General features: G+C 41.1%; 1 protein-coding gene across 1 annotated transcript; it reads right to left on the reverse strand.

The window, feature by feature from the left end:
* Nucleotides 1-246: 246 nt before the first annotated feature.
* On the reverse strand, nucleotides 247-15,040 carry pcsk7 (proprotein convertase subtilisin/kexin type 7). Its single transcript, XM_010793886.1, has 17 exons — nucleotides 14,957-15,040; nucleotides 13,511-13,818; nucleotides 13,021-13,257; nucleotides 12,277-12,411; nucleotides 11,730-11,895; nucleotides 11,513-11,603; nucleotides 11,200-11,254; nucleotides 10,910-11,048; nucleotides 10,712-10,812; nucleotides 7,816-7,983; nucleotides 7,307-7,411; nucleotides 6,821-6,923; nucleotides 4,483-4,639; nucleotides 3,007-3,101; nucleotides 2,795-2,900; nucleotides 2,248-2,365; nucleotides 247-1,533 (listed from the first exon to the last, which is right to left on the reverse strand). The coding sequence occupies exons 2-17, from the start codon at nucleotides 13,757-13,759 to the stop codon at nucleotides 1,249-1,251; spliced, it is 2,310 nt and encodes a 769-aa protein (XP_010792188.1). The 5' UTR covers nucleotides 13,760-13,818; nucleotides 14,957-15,040; the 3' UTR covers nucleotides 247-1,248.
* Nucleotides 15,041-18,572: the final 3,532 nt, after the last annotated feature.

The following is an 18,572-nucleotide window of genomic DNA, read 5'->3' on the forward strand; positions in this document are numbered from 1 at the left end:
TGAAAATCCCACTTCAAGTTTTTATCAGTAGTTGGTTATAACCTGCAGATAATAACCCAAGACTTTAAAATAAAACACATCAAATAACACCTCAGAAAAAATAAAAAATTCCTCAGCAATCTCATGGAGCCTCACATTTGAGGAAACTTTTCCAGAGAAGACCATAACACACACACCCGCTCATGTCACAGAACACACACACAATCGCTCATGTCACAACATACACACAGTGCACACACAGTGCACACACACAGTGCACACACACAGTGCACACACAGTGCACACACACAGTGCACACACACACCACATTTTTTTGAAACCAACCATCTTTCTCTTGGTTTGATTACCCCCACTAGAAGTAAATCCCACCCATCTTAGCTCAGTTCTTCCATGGGAACACATGTACACAGACCATTCTGTATTTACCCTTTCACGCATGCAAACATGCAATTGTACTGACACGTTAAAGGAACACTTCAACCTCATAATACTATATCAATTACTCACCCTGTGTTACCTTGAGTTCTGGTAGAGCGAAAGGTCTTGATGAAAAAATTAAAGGGGGCGGCATTTAAGACACTTCCAACTTGGACAATGAGTAGTGTGCCTGTGCAAGGGGAAGACTGTTCAGCGGAGTGTTTCCACAGGTCTCAAAAAGTGGCTGCGTTTGAGAAGTAGTGAGCTATACTGGTTAAATACGAGGTTGGAGTATGCTTACTGAACTTAAACGTTGTATGAGAGTGTGTAAACAGATGATCTGATACAGTTTTGCAATTTTAATAAAAGGCGGCCCTGATTTACTTAAATCATCAAGACTTTTCTCAGATTTTAAAATGTTTCGTTTAACTCGGAAGTAAATTGTCCCTTTAAACCATATAAGGTCCCTCTCCAGTTCATGCCTGACTCTAACCCAAACCTAATCCTGATGGGAAATGTAACCCCAGGACCGGCTTAATATCCCCACTTTAAAAAGGATTGTCCTTATTTCATTTTTACTTAGTTATTATGACAGGTGCACAAGAACACCCACTGCCCAACACATACTCACATTGCCGCAAAGTAAGATTTTCATAAAAGGCCACGTGTTTGGAGAATACAGACAAAAGGTCCACTTCTCAGTCAACTCCATCTGCACCTCAGATACAGTTGACTAGAGGCTGAATATGTTTGGAGAAGATAGTGAGAGCCTGAGACGTCCAATGAGCAAAGAGAGAGAGACGGGATATGGCCCCATTGTTTGGCTCAATGCTATGTTGCCGGCCAGTCTCCATTTAAAAGCGGCACTTGGGTCTCGGATGCAAACACTGCATGCAACTCCACCCCGGAGTCCTGCTCCTCTTCCACCTTAACTTCCTCCTCCTCTGGCAATGCCTCCTCCACTCCTCTCCCCCGGCGCCCCGCCCTGGCCCGTTGGCCCTGGACCCGTCTTTTGCGCAGGCAGAGGAGGCCCCTGAGGTCCATGTGGGCCAGCGTGACCTCCAGTGTGTAGTAGAGTGACCAGAAGAGAGCAAAGCAGCCCAGCAACAGCAGGAACTGGAAAGGAAAACAAGCAGAGAGACGGAGCGAGAACGTAAATCACTAAAGCTGGGTCACATAAATCACTGAAGGATGCATGTGTGGAGGTGGTTCAAGATAAAAAGAAAGAACGGTTACAAAAGAGGGAACTAGAAAGTCAAATGGATGATCGAATGTGACCCAAGTATTCCTTTCTGGTGTGGTTTAGCTGGGGATCTATTACTGAAGGTCTATGGGATTGATTTTCATCTTTGCTATAAGGTTGGCAAAACACTTTAATACTTCTTCAAAGATGCATGGGTTTACCTAATTCACTTTTACTCTCACAATGTCAAATTTCACATCCAAATCTAAATGAAGGTGAGCATTATTTGTTTGTTTTTTAACACAAAGTAACTGGCAGGGAGAACTTCTGGCCAGCCAGCGTCTATCCCCCAATGTCACAGATGTATAAGGTTTCAAATGAGAGGTTATGGTTATATAGCATACACATCTGAGGTCTAGACCTGCTCCTTTGAAATAATATCCACAAAAAAGGAAAAATAAATAATGTTTTCCATAGTAACCTGGAATTGACCTTTAATGTAATGAGGCGTATTCCTGACATGTCTGACATAGTGAGTCAGTATGAACATTTTTTAATTTCCCAGTATCAGAACTATTGGTTTTATTCTGTGAAGACATACATATTAAAGAGAAAGACAGAGACATGGTCAAAAGTGAACGGTTTACCTTGAGGCTGTTGGAGGTGAAGGGGCTGATGATTTCTGGAGGGATGTCCAGGCCTGGAGGGCAGGGCAGAGAGAAGCTGCTGTCCAGAAACTTTCCACTCATAGCCTCTTCCACCAGCCTGTCAATCAATGAACAGCCAATCAACAAGCAGATCATTTATTTGTATTTTATTTATTTAACAGGGACAGCGCACTAATTAACATTGAGTGTGCCAGAGTTAGCCAAGAAGATATTTTTCATCTGTAGTCCCTGGACATATTTTATAAGTCAACCTAAAACTCATTTCATTTTAAACAAGTAAATACAATCAAATTAAAAACATGCAACATACATTACTGGAATACTTTAAAAAAAAAAGACAGAACAATAAAAAAAAAAAATGTTACACATGTTAAAAATCATCTTTCTGAATTTTGCAAATTAAAATTCTCTGAATCAAATCAGTATGCTACAACGATTTCAAATGGGAATAAAAAACAAAGCACAAATCCAGGGAAAACAGGCGTTCAACAAAACTGAAGATGTCCAGATGGCAGCGTGTTCTTACCTCTGCCTCTCCTTGACCTCGCTGAAAGTCATAGAGGAACCATACAGAGTCAACTGCCACTGCTTCAAGAACCCCACAGAGGCACACTTCTCAACGGATGGCTCCTCTACAGAAGCAGAGAGAAGGGTCAGTGTGGGCAGGGGTGTACATGAGGTCACAATGAAACAAAATGACAGAAATGGGGACATGTCAGTTGTGTGACTGTGTCTTACTGTGGTCAGATATCTTGATGATGTACTGGCCTTCAGCCTCCTCTCCCCAGCAGCGCACAGTAGAGAAGGTCCAGTCCTGGTAGCCTGAAGAGTCTCTGTGTACAAAAACACAAATATACAACTTTATTAGATTATACTTTAAAGGGATAGTTCAGATTTTTGTGAGGTTATACGAGGTAGGTATATTTCCACCTCAACACCTGAGCCGTCAGAAAAACCCTTTTCCAGTGATGAACTGAAGGCTATGCTCGCGATGAAGCCGTCACACTCATTTAAAAAAGTAAACCCCAGTAATTTTACTTTACATGAGACTGAGTATCTGGTCTACCTCTGCCTCGATGGGTTTTGTTTGTGTTGCTGTGGGACTTTACGTGTTTTAAAGGGGTTAGTTTGTATTCACCAAAGATCCACAATAACACAAACAAACGAGCAAAAGGAGACAGCGATAAATCCAGCTACACCTTTGTTGTGCAATGTATAATACATTGTAATACACTGACTATGGATGAGCACCTCATACAAACTTCCTTGTAACGATCCAGTCTATCCTTTTAACATCTGACGTACAGTTATGTGGGATTATTGCTGATTTCCCTTTGTGTCTATAAAACCTAAATCTCATCCTCCTATTAAAGGTCACCTATCATGCTATTTTTAGGCAATAGCATACTGTAGGTCTCAGATATATACAAATATATAAAAAACATGTTAGGGCTGCCCCGAATACCATTTTTCGGGCTCCGGATATTCGGTAGTAATCAGCAGCGAATATTCGAATATTCGTTCCGCGCGCGTAGTAATCAGCAGCGAACCGCTTCGACACGTGTATTTTGGTTTATTCACGGTATTCTTTTTGTTATTCTAGAGTATTGTTGTTTTATAGCTATTTGTTAATGAATACAACCCAATTTGTGTTCTTTGAAATTGAAAAGGATATTGCATTGTGTTTGTTACTTTCGTTGCAGTTGTATATGTCTTAAGTGTAATTTGGCTTGGCTTTCTATTTTGTATGGACATGCTTTTATTTTGAAGGAGAGTTAGCGTAGTTGACAGGAAGTTGTTGTTGCTATGGATACAACGTGAAAAAGTAATATCTACATATAAAGACGGAGAAAGTAAACGATAACGTGTATGCTTAAGTGTTAGCACCCCCGGAAGAGGCACAAGCTCTTACGTTGATATTGGAGATTTCAATAAATAAAAAATAAAAAAACGAATATCCGAATAACGAAATTGAAACCTGAATAGTACTCCAACGGACGAATATTCGGATATTCGGGTACAGCCCTAAAACATGTCTATGAAGTGTTTTGCTCAAAATACACACCGGGCGGGGACACATATTCATGTATAAAAGACATCAAAAAGTGCATTTTGCATGATAGGTCCCCTTTAAAATAAGACATAGATTTCTCTTAGCTTTTGAACAAGTGAAGTTTTAATGTTCTCAAATGATATCAATGTGTGGGTTTGTACCTGTCGATTGCGCGGCGTGCCCCGATGACTGACGTCATATTGCTGGGGCAGACCAACACGATTTCCACGTTGCCACGGCAAGGGTTGGTTAACGTCACGGTAACGGCCACGTGTTCCAGTGTCTTCATTCCAGAGTGTTTCAGGTCAGCAGCAGAGACTGAGAGAGAGGGAGTACATTTTACTCTTCAATATTATTTTAACATAATATTTAAAATCTTTAGAAACAATCACCCTGTTTTAGAGAACTTTTTAATGGCACACAGATTGCAATTTATTCTGTTTTCCAATTATCCAAGATAAGAATCAGAAAATGGATGGATGGATTAACTGATATTAGAGGATGATCTCCTCAAAATAAATCAGTTTGAACATTGTTGCATTCTGGGTAAAAAAGTGGCAAATTGGCATCAGACTCTTGATGTTTATTCTTTACATTCTGTTCTTAAAAATATCTGTCAGTGGTCCTCACCACCCCCCGCCCTGCCCCTGTAAGTAAGTGTCTGGTATTTCCCGGGCTCTGACTGCTAATGAGCCGTGTTGCTCTCTGACCATGTAGGGCTGCACGCGTCCTCGGGGCGGGGGGGGGCAGCAGGGTGAGCAGTGTAAACAGCAGAGGTGTGGAATGAAAGACAGAGAGTCAGGGGACAGATGTAGAGAAAGAGGGAGGGGAGGGACGGTCAGGAGATGGAGACCAGTGGAGGAGAGGCACTGAGAGGGCGAGTACAGTGGATGGGAAATGAGTAAAGTGGAGGGGCAAACAAAGAAAAAAAGAGGGCAGGGATTGAGCAAATATTTGTTCTTCTACTGCTGCTAATGATTTGAAGTTAGAGTTGGATAAAAGGCATGGCATGTTGAAGCCTGGGGGTCTCATAGCCAACTAGATGTTCACTGCTTGAATCAACAAGGCAATTACTTTAATGGAGTGCATTTATATTATCCTTTTTCTAGTCTTTACAACCACTACAGTATTCACATTCATAGAGAGGAAGAGGCTGCCAAACAAGAAGCCCCCTGCTCATAAGGATCAATAGAAATGCACGCTCACAAATCATTTGCCATGCCATTTGTGGTTCAGCACCTTTCCCAAGGGAGCTTTGACATGTTGAACGCAGCGGCTTGGAATGAATGAATGCTTCATGAGCAATAGCAGCGCCTATTATTAATATTTGTTATGAAGGACAGGCCGCTTTAATAAAATCTATAAGTGACTATAAGCTCTGAGCATACTTTCTTGACAAGAAAGGAGAAATGTAGTGCTCCCTGAGGTACACTGTGTCCTCTGTTTTTCTCATTTTCAGAACAAATTCCATCCCATTCTTTCTCTTTGTTTGATAATAAACTCAATATTTGCTGTCAAGATTATCTATGAGCGGAGCGCACAGTTCAACTGCTGAATCATTTTATACGTCAGCTAAAGGCATTCCACAGTAATCCAATCCAATACTGTGGATTCGACTGGTTTCATGATTAGGATAAAGCCAGTCGCTACGGGCAAACATGCACACAACAACACACATTTGTAGCGACTGTGTTCACATGGAAGTCCAGCAGTTTGAAAGGCTTCAGAGGCACTACAACAACAAACACTGCTGAGTGCAGTATGACAGGAAGGCTGAACTCTGGCAAACAGCCTGCCAGAGATTTGACCAAGACTGATTGAATAGGAGGTCGAATGGAAAAACGTTTATTATAGTAGTTTGATTTGATGACATTTCTTTTTTAAATTAAGTCCAGACAAATTTTTTGAGTCCGTTCTGCAACTGTCAGCAACTCTAATTTGTCTTTAAGAAAGTCCTGTTGCAGTAGCACACACACACACACACACACACACACACACACACACACACACACACACACACACACACACACACACACACACACACACACACACACACACACACACACACACACAGATCGAGTGAGGAGAGGAAAACGGACGAGGTAGAGGAAAAGGCTTTTGCTAGAATGAGGTCACCATGTGTGAAAAAGTGTGTGAGGAAGTTAGAGACAGAACACATACACAGACAGTGGAATATAACAGAATCAGAGCAAGAGAAGAGCAAAAAGGAACTGAGGAGAGTTGTAAAATACAGTGACAGATGATGTTTTTTTTTAAAGGAAGAATCTGGAAAAAACCTCATCTAGTATTTCAATGTTGACACAGAAACTAACAAACAAGAGAACATTGCCTTATAAGGAGAGGCAGACTGAGTGAGGAGCAGGGAGGGAGGGAGGGAGTCAGCTGTGGTGCAGTGTGTAAACTCAACAGGCAGCTGTCCAATACCAGGCGGGGGAGCGAGGGAGAGAGGGAGGGAGGGAGAGAGGAGTGGTGGGTTACCTTTCCAGGTGAGGATCATCTCGCCGGGATAAGCTGGGATGCGCTGCTCTTCTTTTATTACTGAGCTCTGATAGGACACAAGAAACGGCACTGACTCCCATACCTGAGACAGAGAAGAGAGACAACGTGTGGAAGGAATTTTAACATCATGGTAAACAGGAATGCAATGCAGGCACTCCAAAATATATAAGAGCAAGTAACAACAAGGAAGGAGATATTGAAGAGCCTTTATTGTAGAGGCTAAGATTCAAGATAGAAATAAGGGAAAACAAGGAAGCCTATACACAGAGAAAACTAAATAAATATGCTTTGTGAAGTCTATGTCTTCATAAAGACCATGGTACTCAAACGATCAACCGACAAGAACATTCCCCTTTCCTTTGATCCAGTATCTTGGAAGCTTTTCTTCTGGGAGCACCGGACACATTATTGATCCATGGCTGAGTAACCAATCTAAAATAGCTGGTGATGTGTGTCCTTATATACCTGAGCAGCGTTGACGAGTCTCCACGCATTGAGCACACCGAATCCGTGCTGGTGGCTGTGGTTGAAACCAGCTCCGTTCGTCCTCCAGTCTGCACTGTTGTCACACTGTAAGAACAGATAGAGATATAGAGAACACACATCACACACTAAACACAACATTTGTGAGAAAAACAATCAGTCAATAAATGGATTGGCCTGAAAATAAAGTAATTCAATCAATCAATCTGAAGAAGAAGTAATCTATCGTTTGAAAAAAGTGATCATCACATGTTCTTCTTTTACAGGAAACTCAATGACTCAGGAAAAACATAAACCAAGAGAAATACTCATTTTATTATTATTTTTTAATTGAGGTCAGGTGGCCTGCAGTTTTTGACCAATAGCAGCACTGAGCAGCATGTTTGGGTCCCAGTTGAGTTGAGCAAAAAACAAACCTGCAGAAAGCTTCTGCATTGTCGAGCTGGGTATACAGTAACATCTTATGCAGTGACACATGTCCTGAGTCTCACCATGGTGGCGGTGTAGGTGATGATGTGCTGCACGTCCCTCCAGCTGAGACAGGGACGGACCTGCAGCATGAGGGCCACCATTCCTGCCGCCAGGGGGGCCGCAGCAGACGTGCCAGTGTGGCCCTCCGTACAGCCGGTCCCCTGCAGCATGGACCAGTCTGACGTCACCTGTGGAAAGACGGATGGGCTGAGTACGACCATGGAGCGTTATGCAGAGAACAAACACACTACAAGGGTGGCAACAGCTCTGGCAGGAGTCTACACAAACTGCCACTCTCATGTGTAAGTATACATTAACCGCTGATTGAATGCAAACCTAAAGGTACATCCAACACAAGCTTAGGCACAAAGGTTCTCAACCTAAACTAACAACTAATAACTCTTCATCAGGCGCCAGGGCCATAAAGAGCCCTCCTAACAAAACGGTATATTTACTGCAGGAGGCCAGAGGTCAACACTGTCTGTGTACAGTTCATGGAAAACATGTGTGAGAGGGGTTTAAGCCCTAGGGAGGTCTAGCCTTTAAAGAGATGAAAGGATGTAAAGGGAAAGAAACACATTGATGTACAAATGAAGAGCAGTACAGGGACTATTAGTGGTCGACTGTTATGGTTTTTTCAATGGCAAATGCTGTTATTAAAAAATAAAAAAATAAAAAAGGTGGCTGATATATATATCATGTCTTTTTTGCATCAGATAAGTAACAACCTTTTAATAAATACTAACAATTGAGAAATAACATCAACTTAAATGATCGTTTATTTATTCATTAAAAACTGTTTCTGTCTGCATTTTTTTTTAAATAATGTAATAACTAAATCTATGTCTACACTAGGTCATTAAGTTTCAGTGCACTAAAGACAGTTTCTGAGAGACAACTTAATTATTTAATCTTGAAATGGCATTAAACAACCCGGTGTATTTGGTCTACCTCTAATAAAAACGAGTTACATAGTGGTTGAACTGAACAAAGGTAGGAGAGGAAGGATTAATGGAAGAGATTACAGGTTTGACTCAATGTGTGGGGCATCTAGTAGACAGTAATATCCACCAATATGCAAGGTGTACATGACCATAGACATCTCATATGTCTTCCATGTACACTGTCCTCTATGTACACAACCCTCTGGTACACACATTAGGACCGTAGCGATGTGAGGTTGAAGAATTCTCAGCCTTCTGTGTTTACATGAGGAGACGTGTGGCCCTTTCCCAACAGCTGTNGGCTCTATGAAACCTGATGTACTTATATGATTCTGTTTTCTTAAAGGTTGTATCTTCCTGGTCGAATGCACTTATTGTAAGTCGCTTTGGATAAAAGCGTCAGCTAAATGCAATGTAATGTAATGTAATGTAATGTAATGTAATGTAATGCCTCTGGAGGCTAGACGTTGTTTTCTTAATTCCCAAATGTGACCTTATATTGAATTAGTGAATCCATTACTCTTGAAACAAGATTGTAATCCCCATGAGGCTTTAACTTGATTTACAGGGTGTCTAAAAAAACTAAAATCTCTCTCTGTTAATGTATTATATGTTATCCCTTGTTTTTCTTTCTTAGCGCTAGCATAATCAAGGATGATTGCTGGATTAGTCTCTAGAATAACATCAATGGATCAGCATCAATCTGACAGGAACCTTTTTGAAAATAAAATGCACAAGCTGCCATCAGGACAATTTCCAATACCGATCATGGATGGAAAACTCCTATTTTATGACAATCCCAGACTTTACAGACTGACATAAAGCTCATTCATGAAGGCAGCTGTTCTTGTTGGACTCTAAATGGCTTCTTAAGATGAATACACTAGTGGGTAGAGTGTGGTAAGCACTTGGCGGTCATTGATTGATCAGATTTCTCGTGAGAGAGCCCATCCTGGCTAAGCTCTTCTCTTCCAGGCAATGACAACCCAGGGCAAAACTGTGTTGCGATGGTAACACTCACAAACAGAAAATAAGTGGCTTCGACCGGCCTTTACTCCAGCCATCATCCCTCGTCATCGCTTCAGATAAAAATAGCATCTTGTCTTCCTGATGTGGTGCTGCTCATGACTTTTTAAACATTTGTCACAATCAATAAAATGAAGGTTTGCAGACCACACTGAACTGGGTACATGTCATGTTGCGGACTTCATGGAAAAAATACAACCAATTGCTCCATTGTTAAAATAGGAAAAATGATAATGGACTTTGAGGAAGTTACTTGTCATAACACTCATAAAAACCAGTGAACCGCTGGGTTCAAGTTTTTTACAAAGGGAAATTATAAACAAAATATAGTATAGTATTTTAAGTCATTAGCTTTGTTACAAATGTCGGAGGGTTTTTGAACGAGAAGCTGGAAGTTGCCGTTTCACTGTGACTCTCTACATAAACTAATATGAGGAAATGAAACTCCTGTGACTGACAGCAGCACTTTACTGTGTACGTTCATTTATCTTCTCAGGTGTCACAGAAGCACATAGAGAAGTAATTATATGTTAGAGAAGTAACTATTTGTTAACTTGGAATAAAATGTCATGAATAGAAAGACTTTTAACATTTAAGGAAATGCTAACCTGAGATATTAGGTCAACCAAACCTCTGTTTAACGATATATTAACATGGTCACCAGATTTCACATAAATGTATACTCTGTCCAACTTGGATAAAGTAAATGCATTTTATAGTTGTTAACCTTGTATAGTTGTTCAAGTTGAATTCGAACAGAAAACACCCTTATTAACCTGGATTAGACCAACTCCAAAAATCACTTCATGACACCTACTTCATTGATTTCCTGCATCCCTGTTGATTCTTAAGCCAGACTGTGTGTGTGTGTGCGTGCGTGCGTGCGTGCGTGCGTGCGTGCGTGCGTGCGTGCGTGCGTGCGTGCGTGCGTGTGTGTGTGACCTACAATGCTCCTCAGCTTGTTTCCCCCGCTGCTGAATGTGACAGCCAGCATGGATGCACACTCTTCAGCGTAGAAGGGCTTTTTTCCTTGCTCATCAACCGCACCTACAAAATACAAACACACAAAATAATTATTGATGGCCCGATGCCCAAATATCCACATCCAAAACACATACACACTTTAGCGTCCTCTGCGTCTTACCGATAGTGATGGTGTAGATGGAGTTGGCGTAGCCGTCATAGTTGCAGTTGTCGTTGTATTGACCTCCGTTGCCACTAGCAACCACAAAGATGCTGCCGAAGCCTTGTCTGCCTGCAATCACCCCGTGCTGCAGCGCCGCCTGAGGATGAAAACAATGGTCATGCTGTGATAAGAAGAGGGAAGTTTGTACTTTGGAGTTTTTCTACATGGCTACTCTACTGCTGTAAACGATCAGTTGCAGTGCACTGCCTCCTGCAGGACAACATCCACACAATCGTCCTTTTTCTTACCTTGCCCAGGGGATGGGGTCCATCCACAGTGTGTCCATCATCATCTGGACCCCAACTAGAGGAGAATTGAGCCACAATCAGATTCCAAGCAAGATTTGCCTCATAATGTAATATGGCATAGTAAAAGATAGCACTTAAATATAACAGACCTCAAATTAAGAGCAAACAAAGGCTTTAAGAGCTTTGTTGAATAAGTGGCAAATGAACATATGTGATATTTTTCCTGATATTTTACTGTTAAATGTTTACTGTTAGAAAAGCAACTTGCCTAGTTAAATAAATACCAGGGATTCAAAAGAGAGGTGTTTGTTACCTGCAGCTGTAAATATCGTTGATCTGGTAGTGCTTGTTGAAGGCTATGGCCTCCAGGCTGTCTGTCAGTGGGCCGTCCAGGACTCTGATTCCTGAACAAAAACAACAAGGGAGACATGTTTTACCACGCAATTGCTAACCCAACGTTTTAGCTTCTGTCACTTTCTTGGGTTATTTACATTAGGAAGACCAAGTTTAATATTCCAAAAAGTCTTTACCTGCCACCTTGCTGCCGTAGGCCACCCCCACAGCACAGAAACTGTTGTTGGGAACGGCTGCGATCTCTCCGGCACATCGCGTCCCGTGGTGGTTGTCGCTGTGGGGGTCTGGGTGAGGCATGGGGTCGGGGTCATCGGAATTCAAGTCATAACTGCCCTCAGGACTCTAAGAGGGTAGAGAAGTTGTTATTGAATGTCTGGTTTGCACAGCAATGATAAGGTTGCAATTCAATTCAGACTTGGTGCAGTAGACACAGTTAGAAAAAAACTGCTACTACAATGAGAAACTCTCACAACACATTATTTGTGTTAATCACTGAACTATAATAGGAAATATAATTGAATTTAGTTTAGATTAAATGTATTCTCTGTACTGCTCTGCTTTAAGTAACCATGAGGTAAAAAGGACACTTGCAGTCATGCTTCCAAACATTCAAATTGCTTCATATTCAGCCATGACAGCAGGACACACAGCTCACTTAGATTTAACATTAAATATTTGCGGTCCATTGTTCATAGTGTGGAATAACCTTTTGTTTCCACTTACATAGTTAGACTGGATATCCTGGTGGGTGTGCTCCACCCCGTCATCTACCACCACCACTGTGACTCCTTGGCCAGTGATGTTACGCTCCCACACCCCTGTCACGTTGACATCCATGCCTTTACTTCTGAAATTGTGCTGCCAAAACAAATAAGGGAAACAAGAAGACGGCAAACAGTGAAGGAATGAATTCCAATAAGTACAGGTATTTCCCGTGTCTACTTTGCGGTGGTGCAAAGATAAGCATAAGCATCACAACAGAGTATTTTCATTTCCTTAAAATATTTCGGTTGTCTGATGTTTTTTTTGTTATGGTTCCTATCTTGACTATGACTCCATGGAGAAGGAGATTCTGTACCTCAAAAGTACCTTTATGGTTGAAAAAGAAAAATGAATAAAATCACCCTGGATAATGATCAGTAACGTGAACTCTCATGTGTATATTTCCACCTTACCTAGCCCTTTATACATACAGGATGCTGTATGTTAAGAAATGTAATAGAAGGTGCAACAGGATGTACTGTCCCTGCACTCTTCACTTAGTACTTTGTATACTGATTGAGGAGTTACAAAAGAGACTTATTGTTCAAAAAGTTACAACTTAGTCAAATATTACATGCAGACATGAGACAAATTGATATCATCTAGTGTGACTTCACTTTCAGCGGACATCATTTTCATTGTGTGTATAGATAAATACCAGTTAGCTAGACTGTTACAAAGAACAATAATAGCCTAGATTCTTACCAGATGCCACTGTTTAGGGTAGTTGGGGTCGTTGAAGGCCATTGATCTCTTCGAGCGGCTCAGCACTCGCTCCTGAGAGTACCACAGGACATGAGGGTGGGCTGCCAGGATGTCCCCAGGCCGGACACTCCTGCTCCAAACACTAGCTACAGATCCAGGCTTTTCAGAACACAGCAGGTAGTGGCCTTTCAGCTGTCCAACCTGGCCCTGGTTCTTCAGCCCAGCCTGCTCTGCTACCTGGGATGCAGAGATGATAAATTAAACTAGGACAATATTTCTAAAAGCGAGCACCTTGTTTTTCCCTAACCAAACTTCAGTATTCCCTGCAGATAAATGGGTTTGTTGCAGAAAACAGGATACAGATGGGGAGGACTCAGCATAAAGCAAAACCCCTGTTTTTAATCATCCCTGACTTTTGGGAGAATTCACAGAAACACTATATAGAAAAGACTAAAGTGTTGGCTGTAAATGTTTATGAGCTGTAGCGTACCCTGTTTGCTATCACATCCAGGTTCACAGAGCTCAGTTCACCGTCTTCTTCCTCATGATCTGGGTCAGAGTGTAGCCGGACGGCCCAGGACTGACCCAGGCCGCAGGAGGGTGAGGGCCAAGGAGAGGGGGGAGAGGAGGGGGGAGAGGAGGTAGATGGGGAAACAGAGGGCAGGAGAGTCAGAAGTAAGAGAGTGATGGAGGTAACAAAAAGAAGGACCAGGAATGTGGGATAATACGGTGTTGCCATGGCAACGGAGGGTGACACACAGGGCTGAACAGGCAAGCCCTCATCAGCTGAACAGCAACCTGGAAAGGAGACAAAGACAGACGAGGGTGAAGAAGGTCTCTTGTTAGTTTTGAGGCCAGATGGGAATGTGTGGCTGGTTGCTTATCGTCTGTGTGCTGCATTCAGAGGCCACTTATTAAATTCACAGCATCACACTAACTGGACGCCAGTTCAAAGAGCTGCGGCTGCACCACATTCGATTAACACTGTGGTTACATCAGTGTTCCTACGCATGCTACTGTGAAGAGGCTTTCACAGATTAATGCTAATCTATTAGCCTTGTTCATTTAGACAATTTAAATAATTAGAGGAAAATGCCTCTGCATTGAAGTGAAACATGTATACTTGTTTTGACATGGACAGGTGGCAAATGCAGGCATGGACATGAAGTAAACTGCAGTTATAATCAGTGATCAGCCAAAAAAAACGAACAAAAAACTATAATTGCGTCTAGATTAACCTGTTAGGGAGGTGCGGGTAATTTGCACTCCCAGTAACACGACGGTTTATACATGGACACAATAATTATTTGTCCTCCAGACACCTGTTGTGTTACACTAATCCCATACGTTGTCAGTCAAATAATTATTCTTGTATAAGAAATAAAGACCCATCAGATCAAACGCCCAAGTTGTCTGATTGTCCTCGTGCAAAACACCGAACATCAGCCAGCTGCTCTGACCACATTATAAAGCATATATGTGCATATCATGTACACGTAACGTTAAAGGGAAGTGTTAGCAACAGATTATTTTTAAAAGAGTGACAATATATTATTTGAAATTCCGCCTCTTTTTGAGTTGCATGTGGATGTGCTGAACCACCTGCGGTCTGGTAGGCTAAAGCTAGCTCTCAATGTTGCTGATTATTTAGTTTCTATTAAGCCATGTATGCTAATCGCACAGCTAGCTGGGTTAGTCATTTAAAAGACTGGGACTATGATAGTAACATTACAGCTATGATAAAATAAATACATCAGTAGAACAACAGAATAAAAGTCAGAACTTGGACTGGTATTCCAATTTCAACCGAGGCATTGTTGTTGTCATAGTAAGTCAGCTAATGTCCCGAGGCTCACTCTTAATATAGCTGTTCTTTAGTGAAATAACACAGGTCAAATCAGAATCAATCAATCACGATCATAAATCTTTATCCTACCTTTCCACTGAAACCGTCTTTCATCCGTTCCTCGTGAAATTCATGAGCAACATTTGGCTTATCACCTCATTTCCGCAATACACAAGTCATAACATCAACGTATTACGTCATAGAGTTCTTTCGCAAACGTCGTGCGTGCCTCCTGATTGGTCCAAAATTATAGCGGGTACATAGGTAGTCTACCCATTCAAATGCAAACCACTCACATTAGGATGGATTGGCAAAGGATTAACTGGCACTATGTCCGTAAGGTAAAAATAGACAGTCAAGAGTGTAAGAACTGCGAAAAAAATGTGGAGCATATCATATTGCGATGTATGAAACAGAGAAGCTCAGTGGAACCGAAGGCGAGGGGTTGACAGCTACCAGAAATGAACTTTTCAATTATTTGGGTGAAAAAGGCCTGATAAGAAGATTTTAAAATAGGTTAAGCATGGTTGTAAAATGTAAAACAATGTTCACTTCTTCAATTCTTCAAGTCGGCCTCTAGGGGACAGTAAATTCAAATCATATCTCTCACCATCAACAAAAATACAATTAAATGACACAAAACAAACAAGTCTGGCAATTGTCATCTTAATTGTTTGCATGCAACAAGATAATTGCTATTGGGACTTGTCAACATACATTTTTTTGTTATGCAAATCAATATGATGGCAAATTGATTCATAATACAAGCTGGGTCAACCTTTTTGTACAAATCTGTTCTTGCGTATACAATTCTTTAAAAAAGTGGAGCATTCGGTAGCCTAAATAAACTCTTATGCTCATGGGATCTTTTATTAATCAGATTCAGATTCAACTTTATTGTCATTACATAGTACAGGTACTAGTAACGAAACGGAGTTTGGCATCTGACCAGAAGTGCAAAATAGCAGTGCAAGTGTCTACACCACATGTGTCAAACTCAAGGCCCGGGGGCCAAATCAGGCCCTTAGTGGATTTAATTCCGGCCTGCAGGATAATTTCTAATTACTATTAGATCTGGCCCGCCGGTATATTGCACACACACCTTCACTCCATCCTGAGGGTTTCCTCCGCTCAGAGCCTGAACCCAAACATTGATGAACTTTCACCCAAGATGCCAAGTATCTGGCTTGAACTAGCATCACAGAGCAGCACACTGAGTTTTTTTGAAGCTGTTGTTGGCCTGTGGAAAAATATAATCATAAGAAATGACTCCGGAAAAACTGCAGATAGAGCCATAAGAAATGAAATCAACTGATTATTTCATGTTTAATGTTGTTTTTATAGGCAATAATTTAAGCTTTGTTTGTTCCAGGTTTAATATGTGCAATAAGTTCATTCAATAAACATTGAACCAGTCCGGCCCTCGACTAGTACCGATTTTTTTATTTTGGCCCACTGTGTATTTGAGTTTGAGACCCCTGGTCTACATGATATGAATACATTAATGAATAATTATAAATAGGCTATAAACAGATGAAGTATGTACAGTATAAACGGTATTGACAGTATAGTGATAGTATGGTATACCATACTATCGCTATACTGTCAATACCGTTTATACTGTCTATACTATAGACAGTATAAGGATATTATAAACAGATACAGTGTGTGTGGTTATATTACTGTTGGCTACATATATATGTAATAAACAGATTTTAAGATTAAATATTACACCTAGGTATTTAGGGGTGGGTAGTGGGTGTGGGCATGGGGTTTCTTTACTAATACATATTCAATACAAAATTTAAACATGAATTGAAGTTCCATTGCCTTCTGTATTTTATTGATAATTGACTACAATCACAACAGGCTCTTTTGAATTAATTCAAGTCATGTAATTAGCTGCCTAACAATACATTTCAAATGTTTGAATATTTCCCCTTACCACTTTATTAGACGAAATGTAAAAAACAAAGATAACCAAGAGTCCTGTATTAAGTATGACAAATATTTAAATAAAGTGATACTCCCTTTCCTCCTTAGTTGGATAATGTTTAGCTAAGTTAAAGGTTTTTTTTTATTTAAACATTATTTTAAACTACCCTGCAGAATACAAATTAATTAAAACTAGTTTCACCTTTACCAGCTGTGATAAACACATGATTAATGCATCAATATTTAAAATCAAAACATATCATATATTATTCTGAAATTGACCAATTTGCATAATGAGTTGCTTTTTTATATTTGTATGCTAATACTTATGTACTTTTACTCAAGCAACCTTTTGAATGCAGAAATGTTACTTGTAACTGATCACACTATGGTACTTCTATCTTCAAGTACAAGTTCTGAGTACTCCCACCTCTGCACATCTGATGGAAGAAGACATTAGCAAACACTCAATATAGCAAAAACCCAAAGGACAAACATCTGGATTCATCAACTTTTTGTAGATGATTTGGTTGTGCAGTAAGAGTGAAATGTTAGGGAAGGATAGTTACTTCCAGTTTTATGTCCTGCCCTCTTAACATCCACAAATATAGATGTTCACAGACAGGATGAGCAGGTTTCTTAAACAGGTTACTTCATGGGGGAATCTCTGTCCAAATTAACATCTCTAAAAGGTGAAGCATTAACACACTGAGAATCTTGACAGACAGGTGTGTGACAGCCTGTACGTGGGTTGTGGTCACTGAAGTCCCTCCTATTGTCAATTCCCCTTATGCTCAGTCCTGTTCTTACTCTTACTTATTTTCAGTCTTCTATCAGTCAGATAGTGTCGTCTGTGAATTGCCTGTTTGGAAAACCATCTAATAATCCAAGACGAAAGACAACTTGACTTTCAGGTAAAAATATATATATAACAGTTGTTATTTTTAGGATGTTTTTGGTTGTAATGAAGATGTGTAACTCCTGGGCTTTGATGGCACAGTAAAGATTGACATTTTGTTGTTGGAATTAGATTTTTTATAAAAGTATAACACATTAGCCATAAGTAGAACAGTTTTTATTGTCATCTCTCTCTCTCTCCACTTTTCAAGCAGGACAACCAATAGACACAACATACATCTAAGTGGAACTGTTTTTCTGCTCTTTTTCCCTCTTCACTCAACCTTCAGATCCTTCTCATGTCCTACCAGTCCACCAAAAATAAAAATGAAGAGGCCTACCTGTCCCTGATGAAAGGCTTGAAAGAGCTGGACCTCAATGGCCCGTGTGTTCCCTGTGACCTGGTGCTGAATGGAGACGTCGACCGTCGCGGTCGGACTCGGACGGATACGGTCGGTGCAGGACGGAGGTCGGAAGGTCCTTTTACGGTTGGTCCGAGAACCGCCGAGACCGGAAGGTGCCGGGCAGTCGCGGTAGACGAGTGGTATTTTCTCGTGCGGTTGGAGGATTTCCGGACAGTCGACGTTTCCGTTCTGGGTTGTCCGGAAATTGAAACTCCGGTATCTAAAACTATTCCAATAGTCCCGGCTGTCGGAAGTGAAATTTGAACAACCTTGGGCGCGTAATCACTCCCAACCACTCGTGAGGAAAAAGAAGGAGAGTCGGTCCAGTCGTCCTGCAAGACGATGGTCTAGTCCTTTTCCCGCCAGTCTTATCGGGGAGTAACTGGCTCCTTGCGTGCTTATGAGAGGAGACGTGCATGGCGCCTCTCCGACGGTAAGTTCCTGGACCGGACGACAACTGAACGATTTCC

This window comes from Notothenia coriiceps, unplaced genomic scaffold, assembly GCF_000735185.1.
Source record: "Notothenia coriiceps isolate Sejong01 unplaced genomic scaffold, NC01 NC01_scaffold00037244, whole genome shotgun sequence".
Lineage (NCBI taxonomy): Eukaryota > Metazoa > Chordata > Actinopteri > Perciformes > Nototheniidae > Notothenia > Notothenia coriiceps.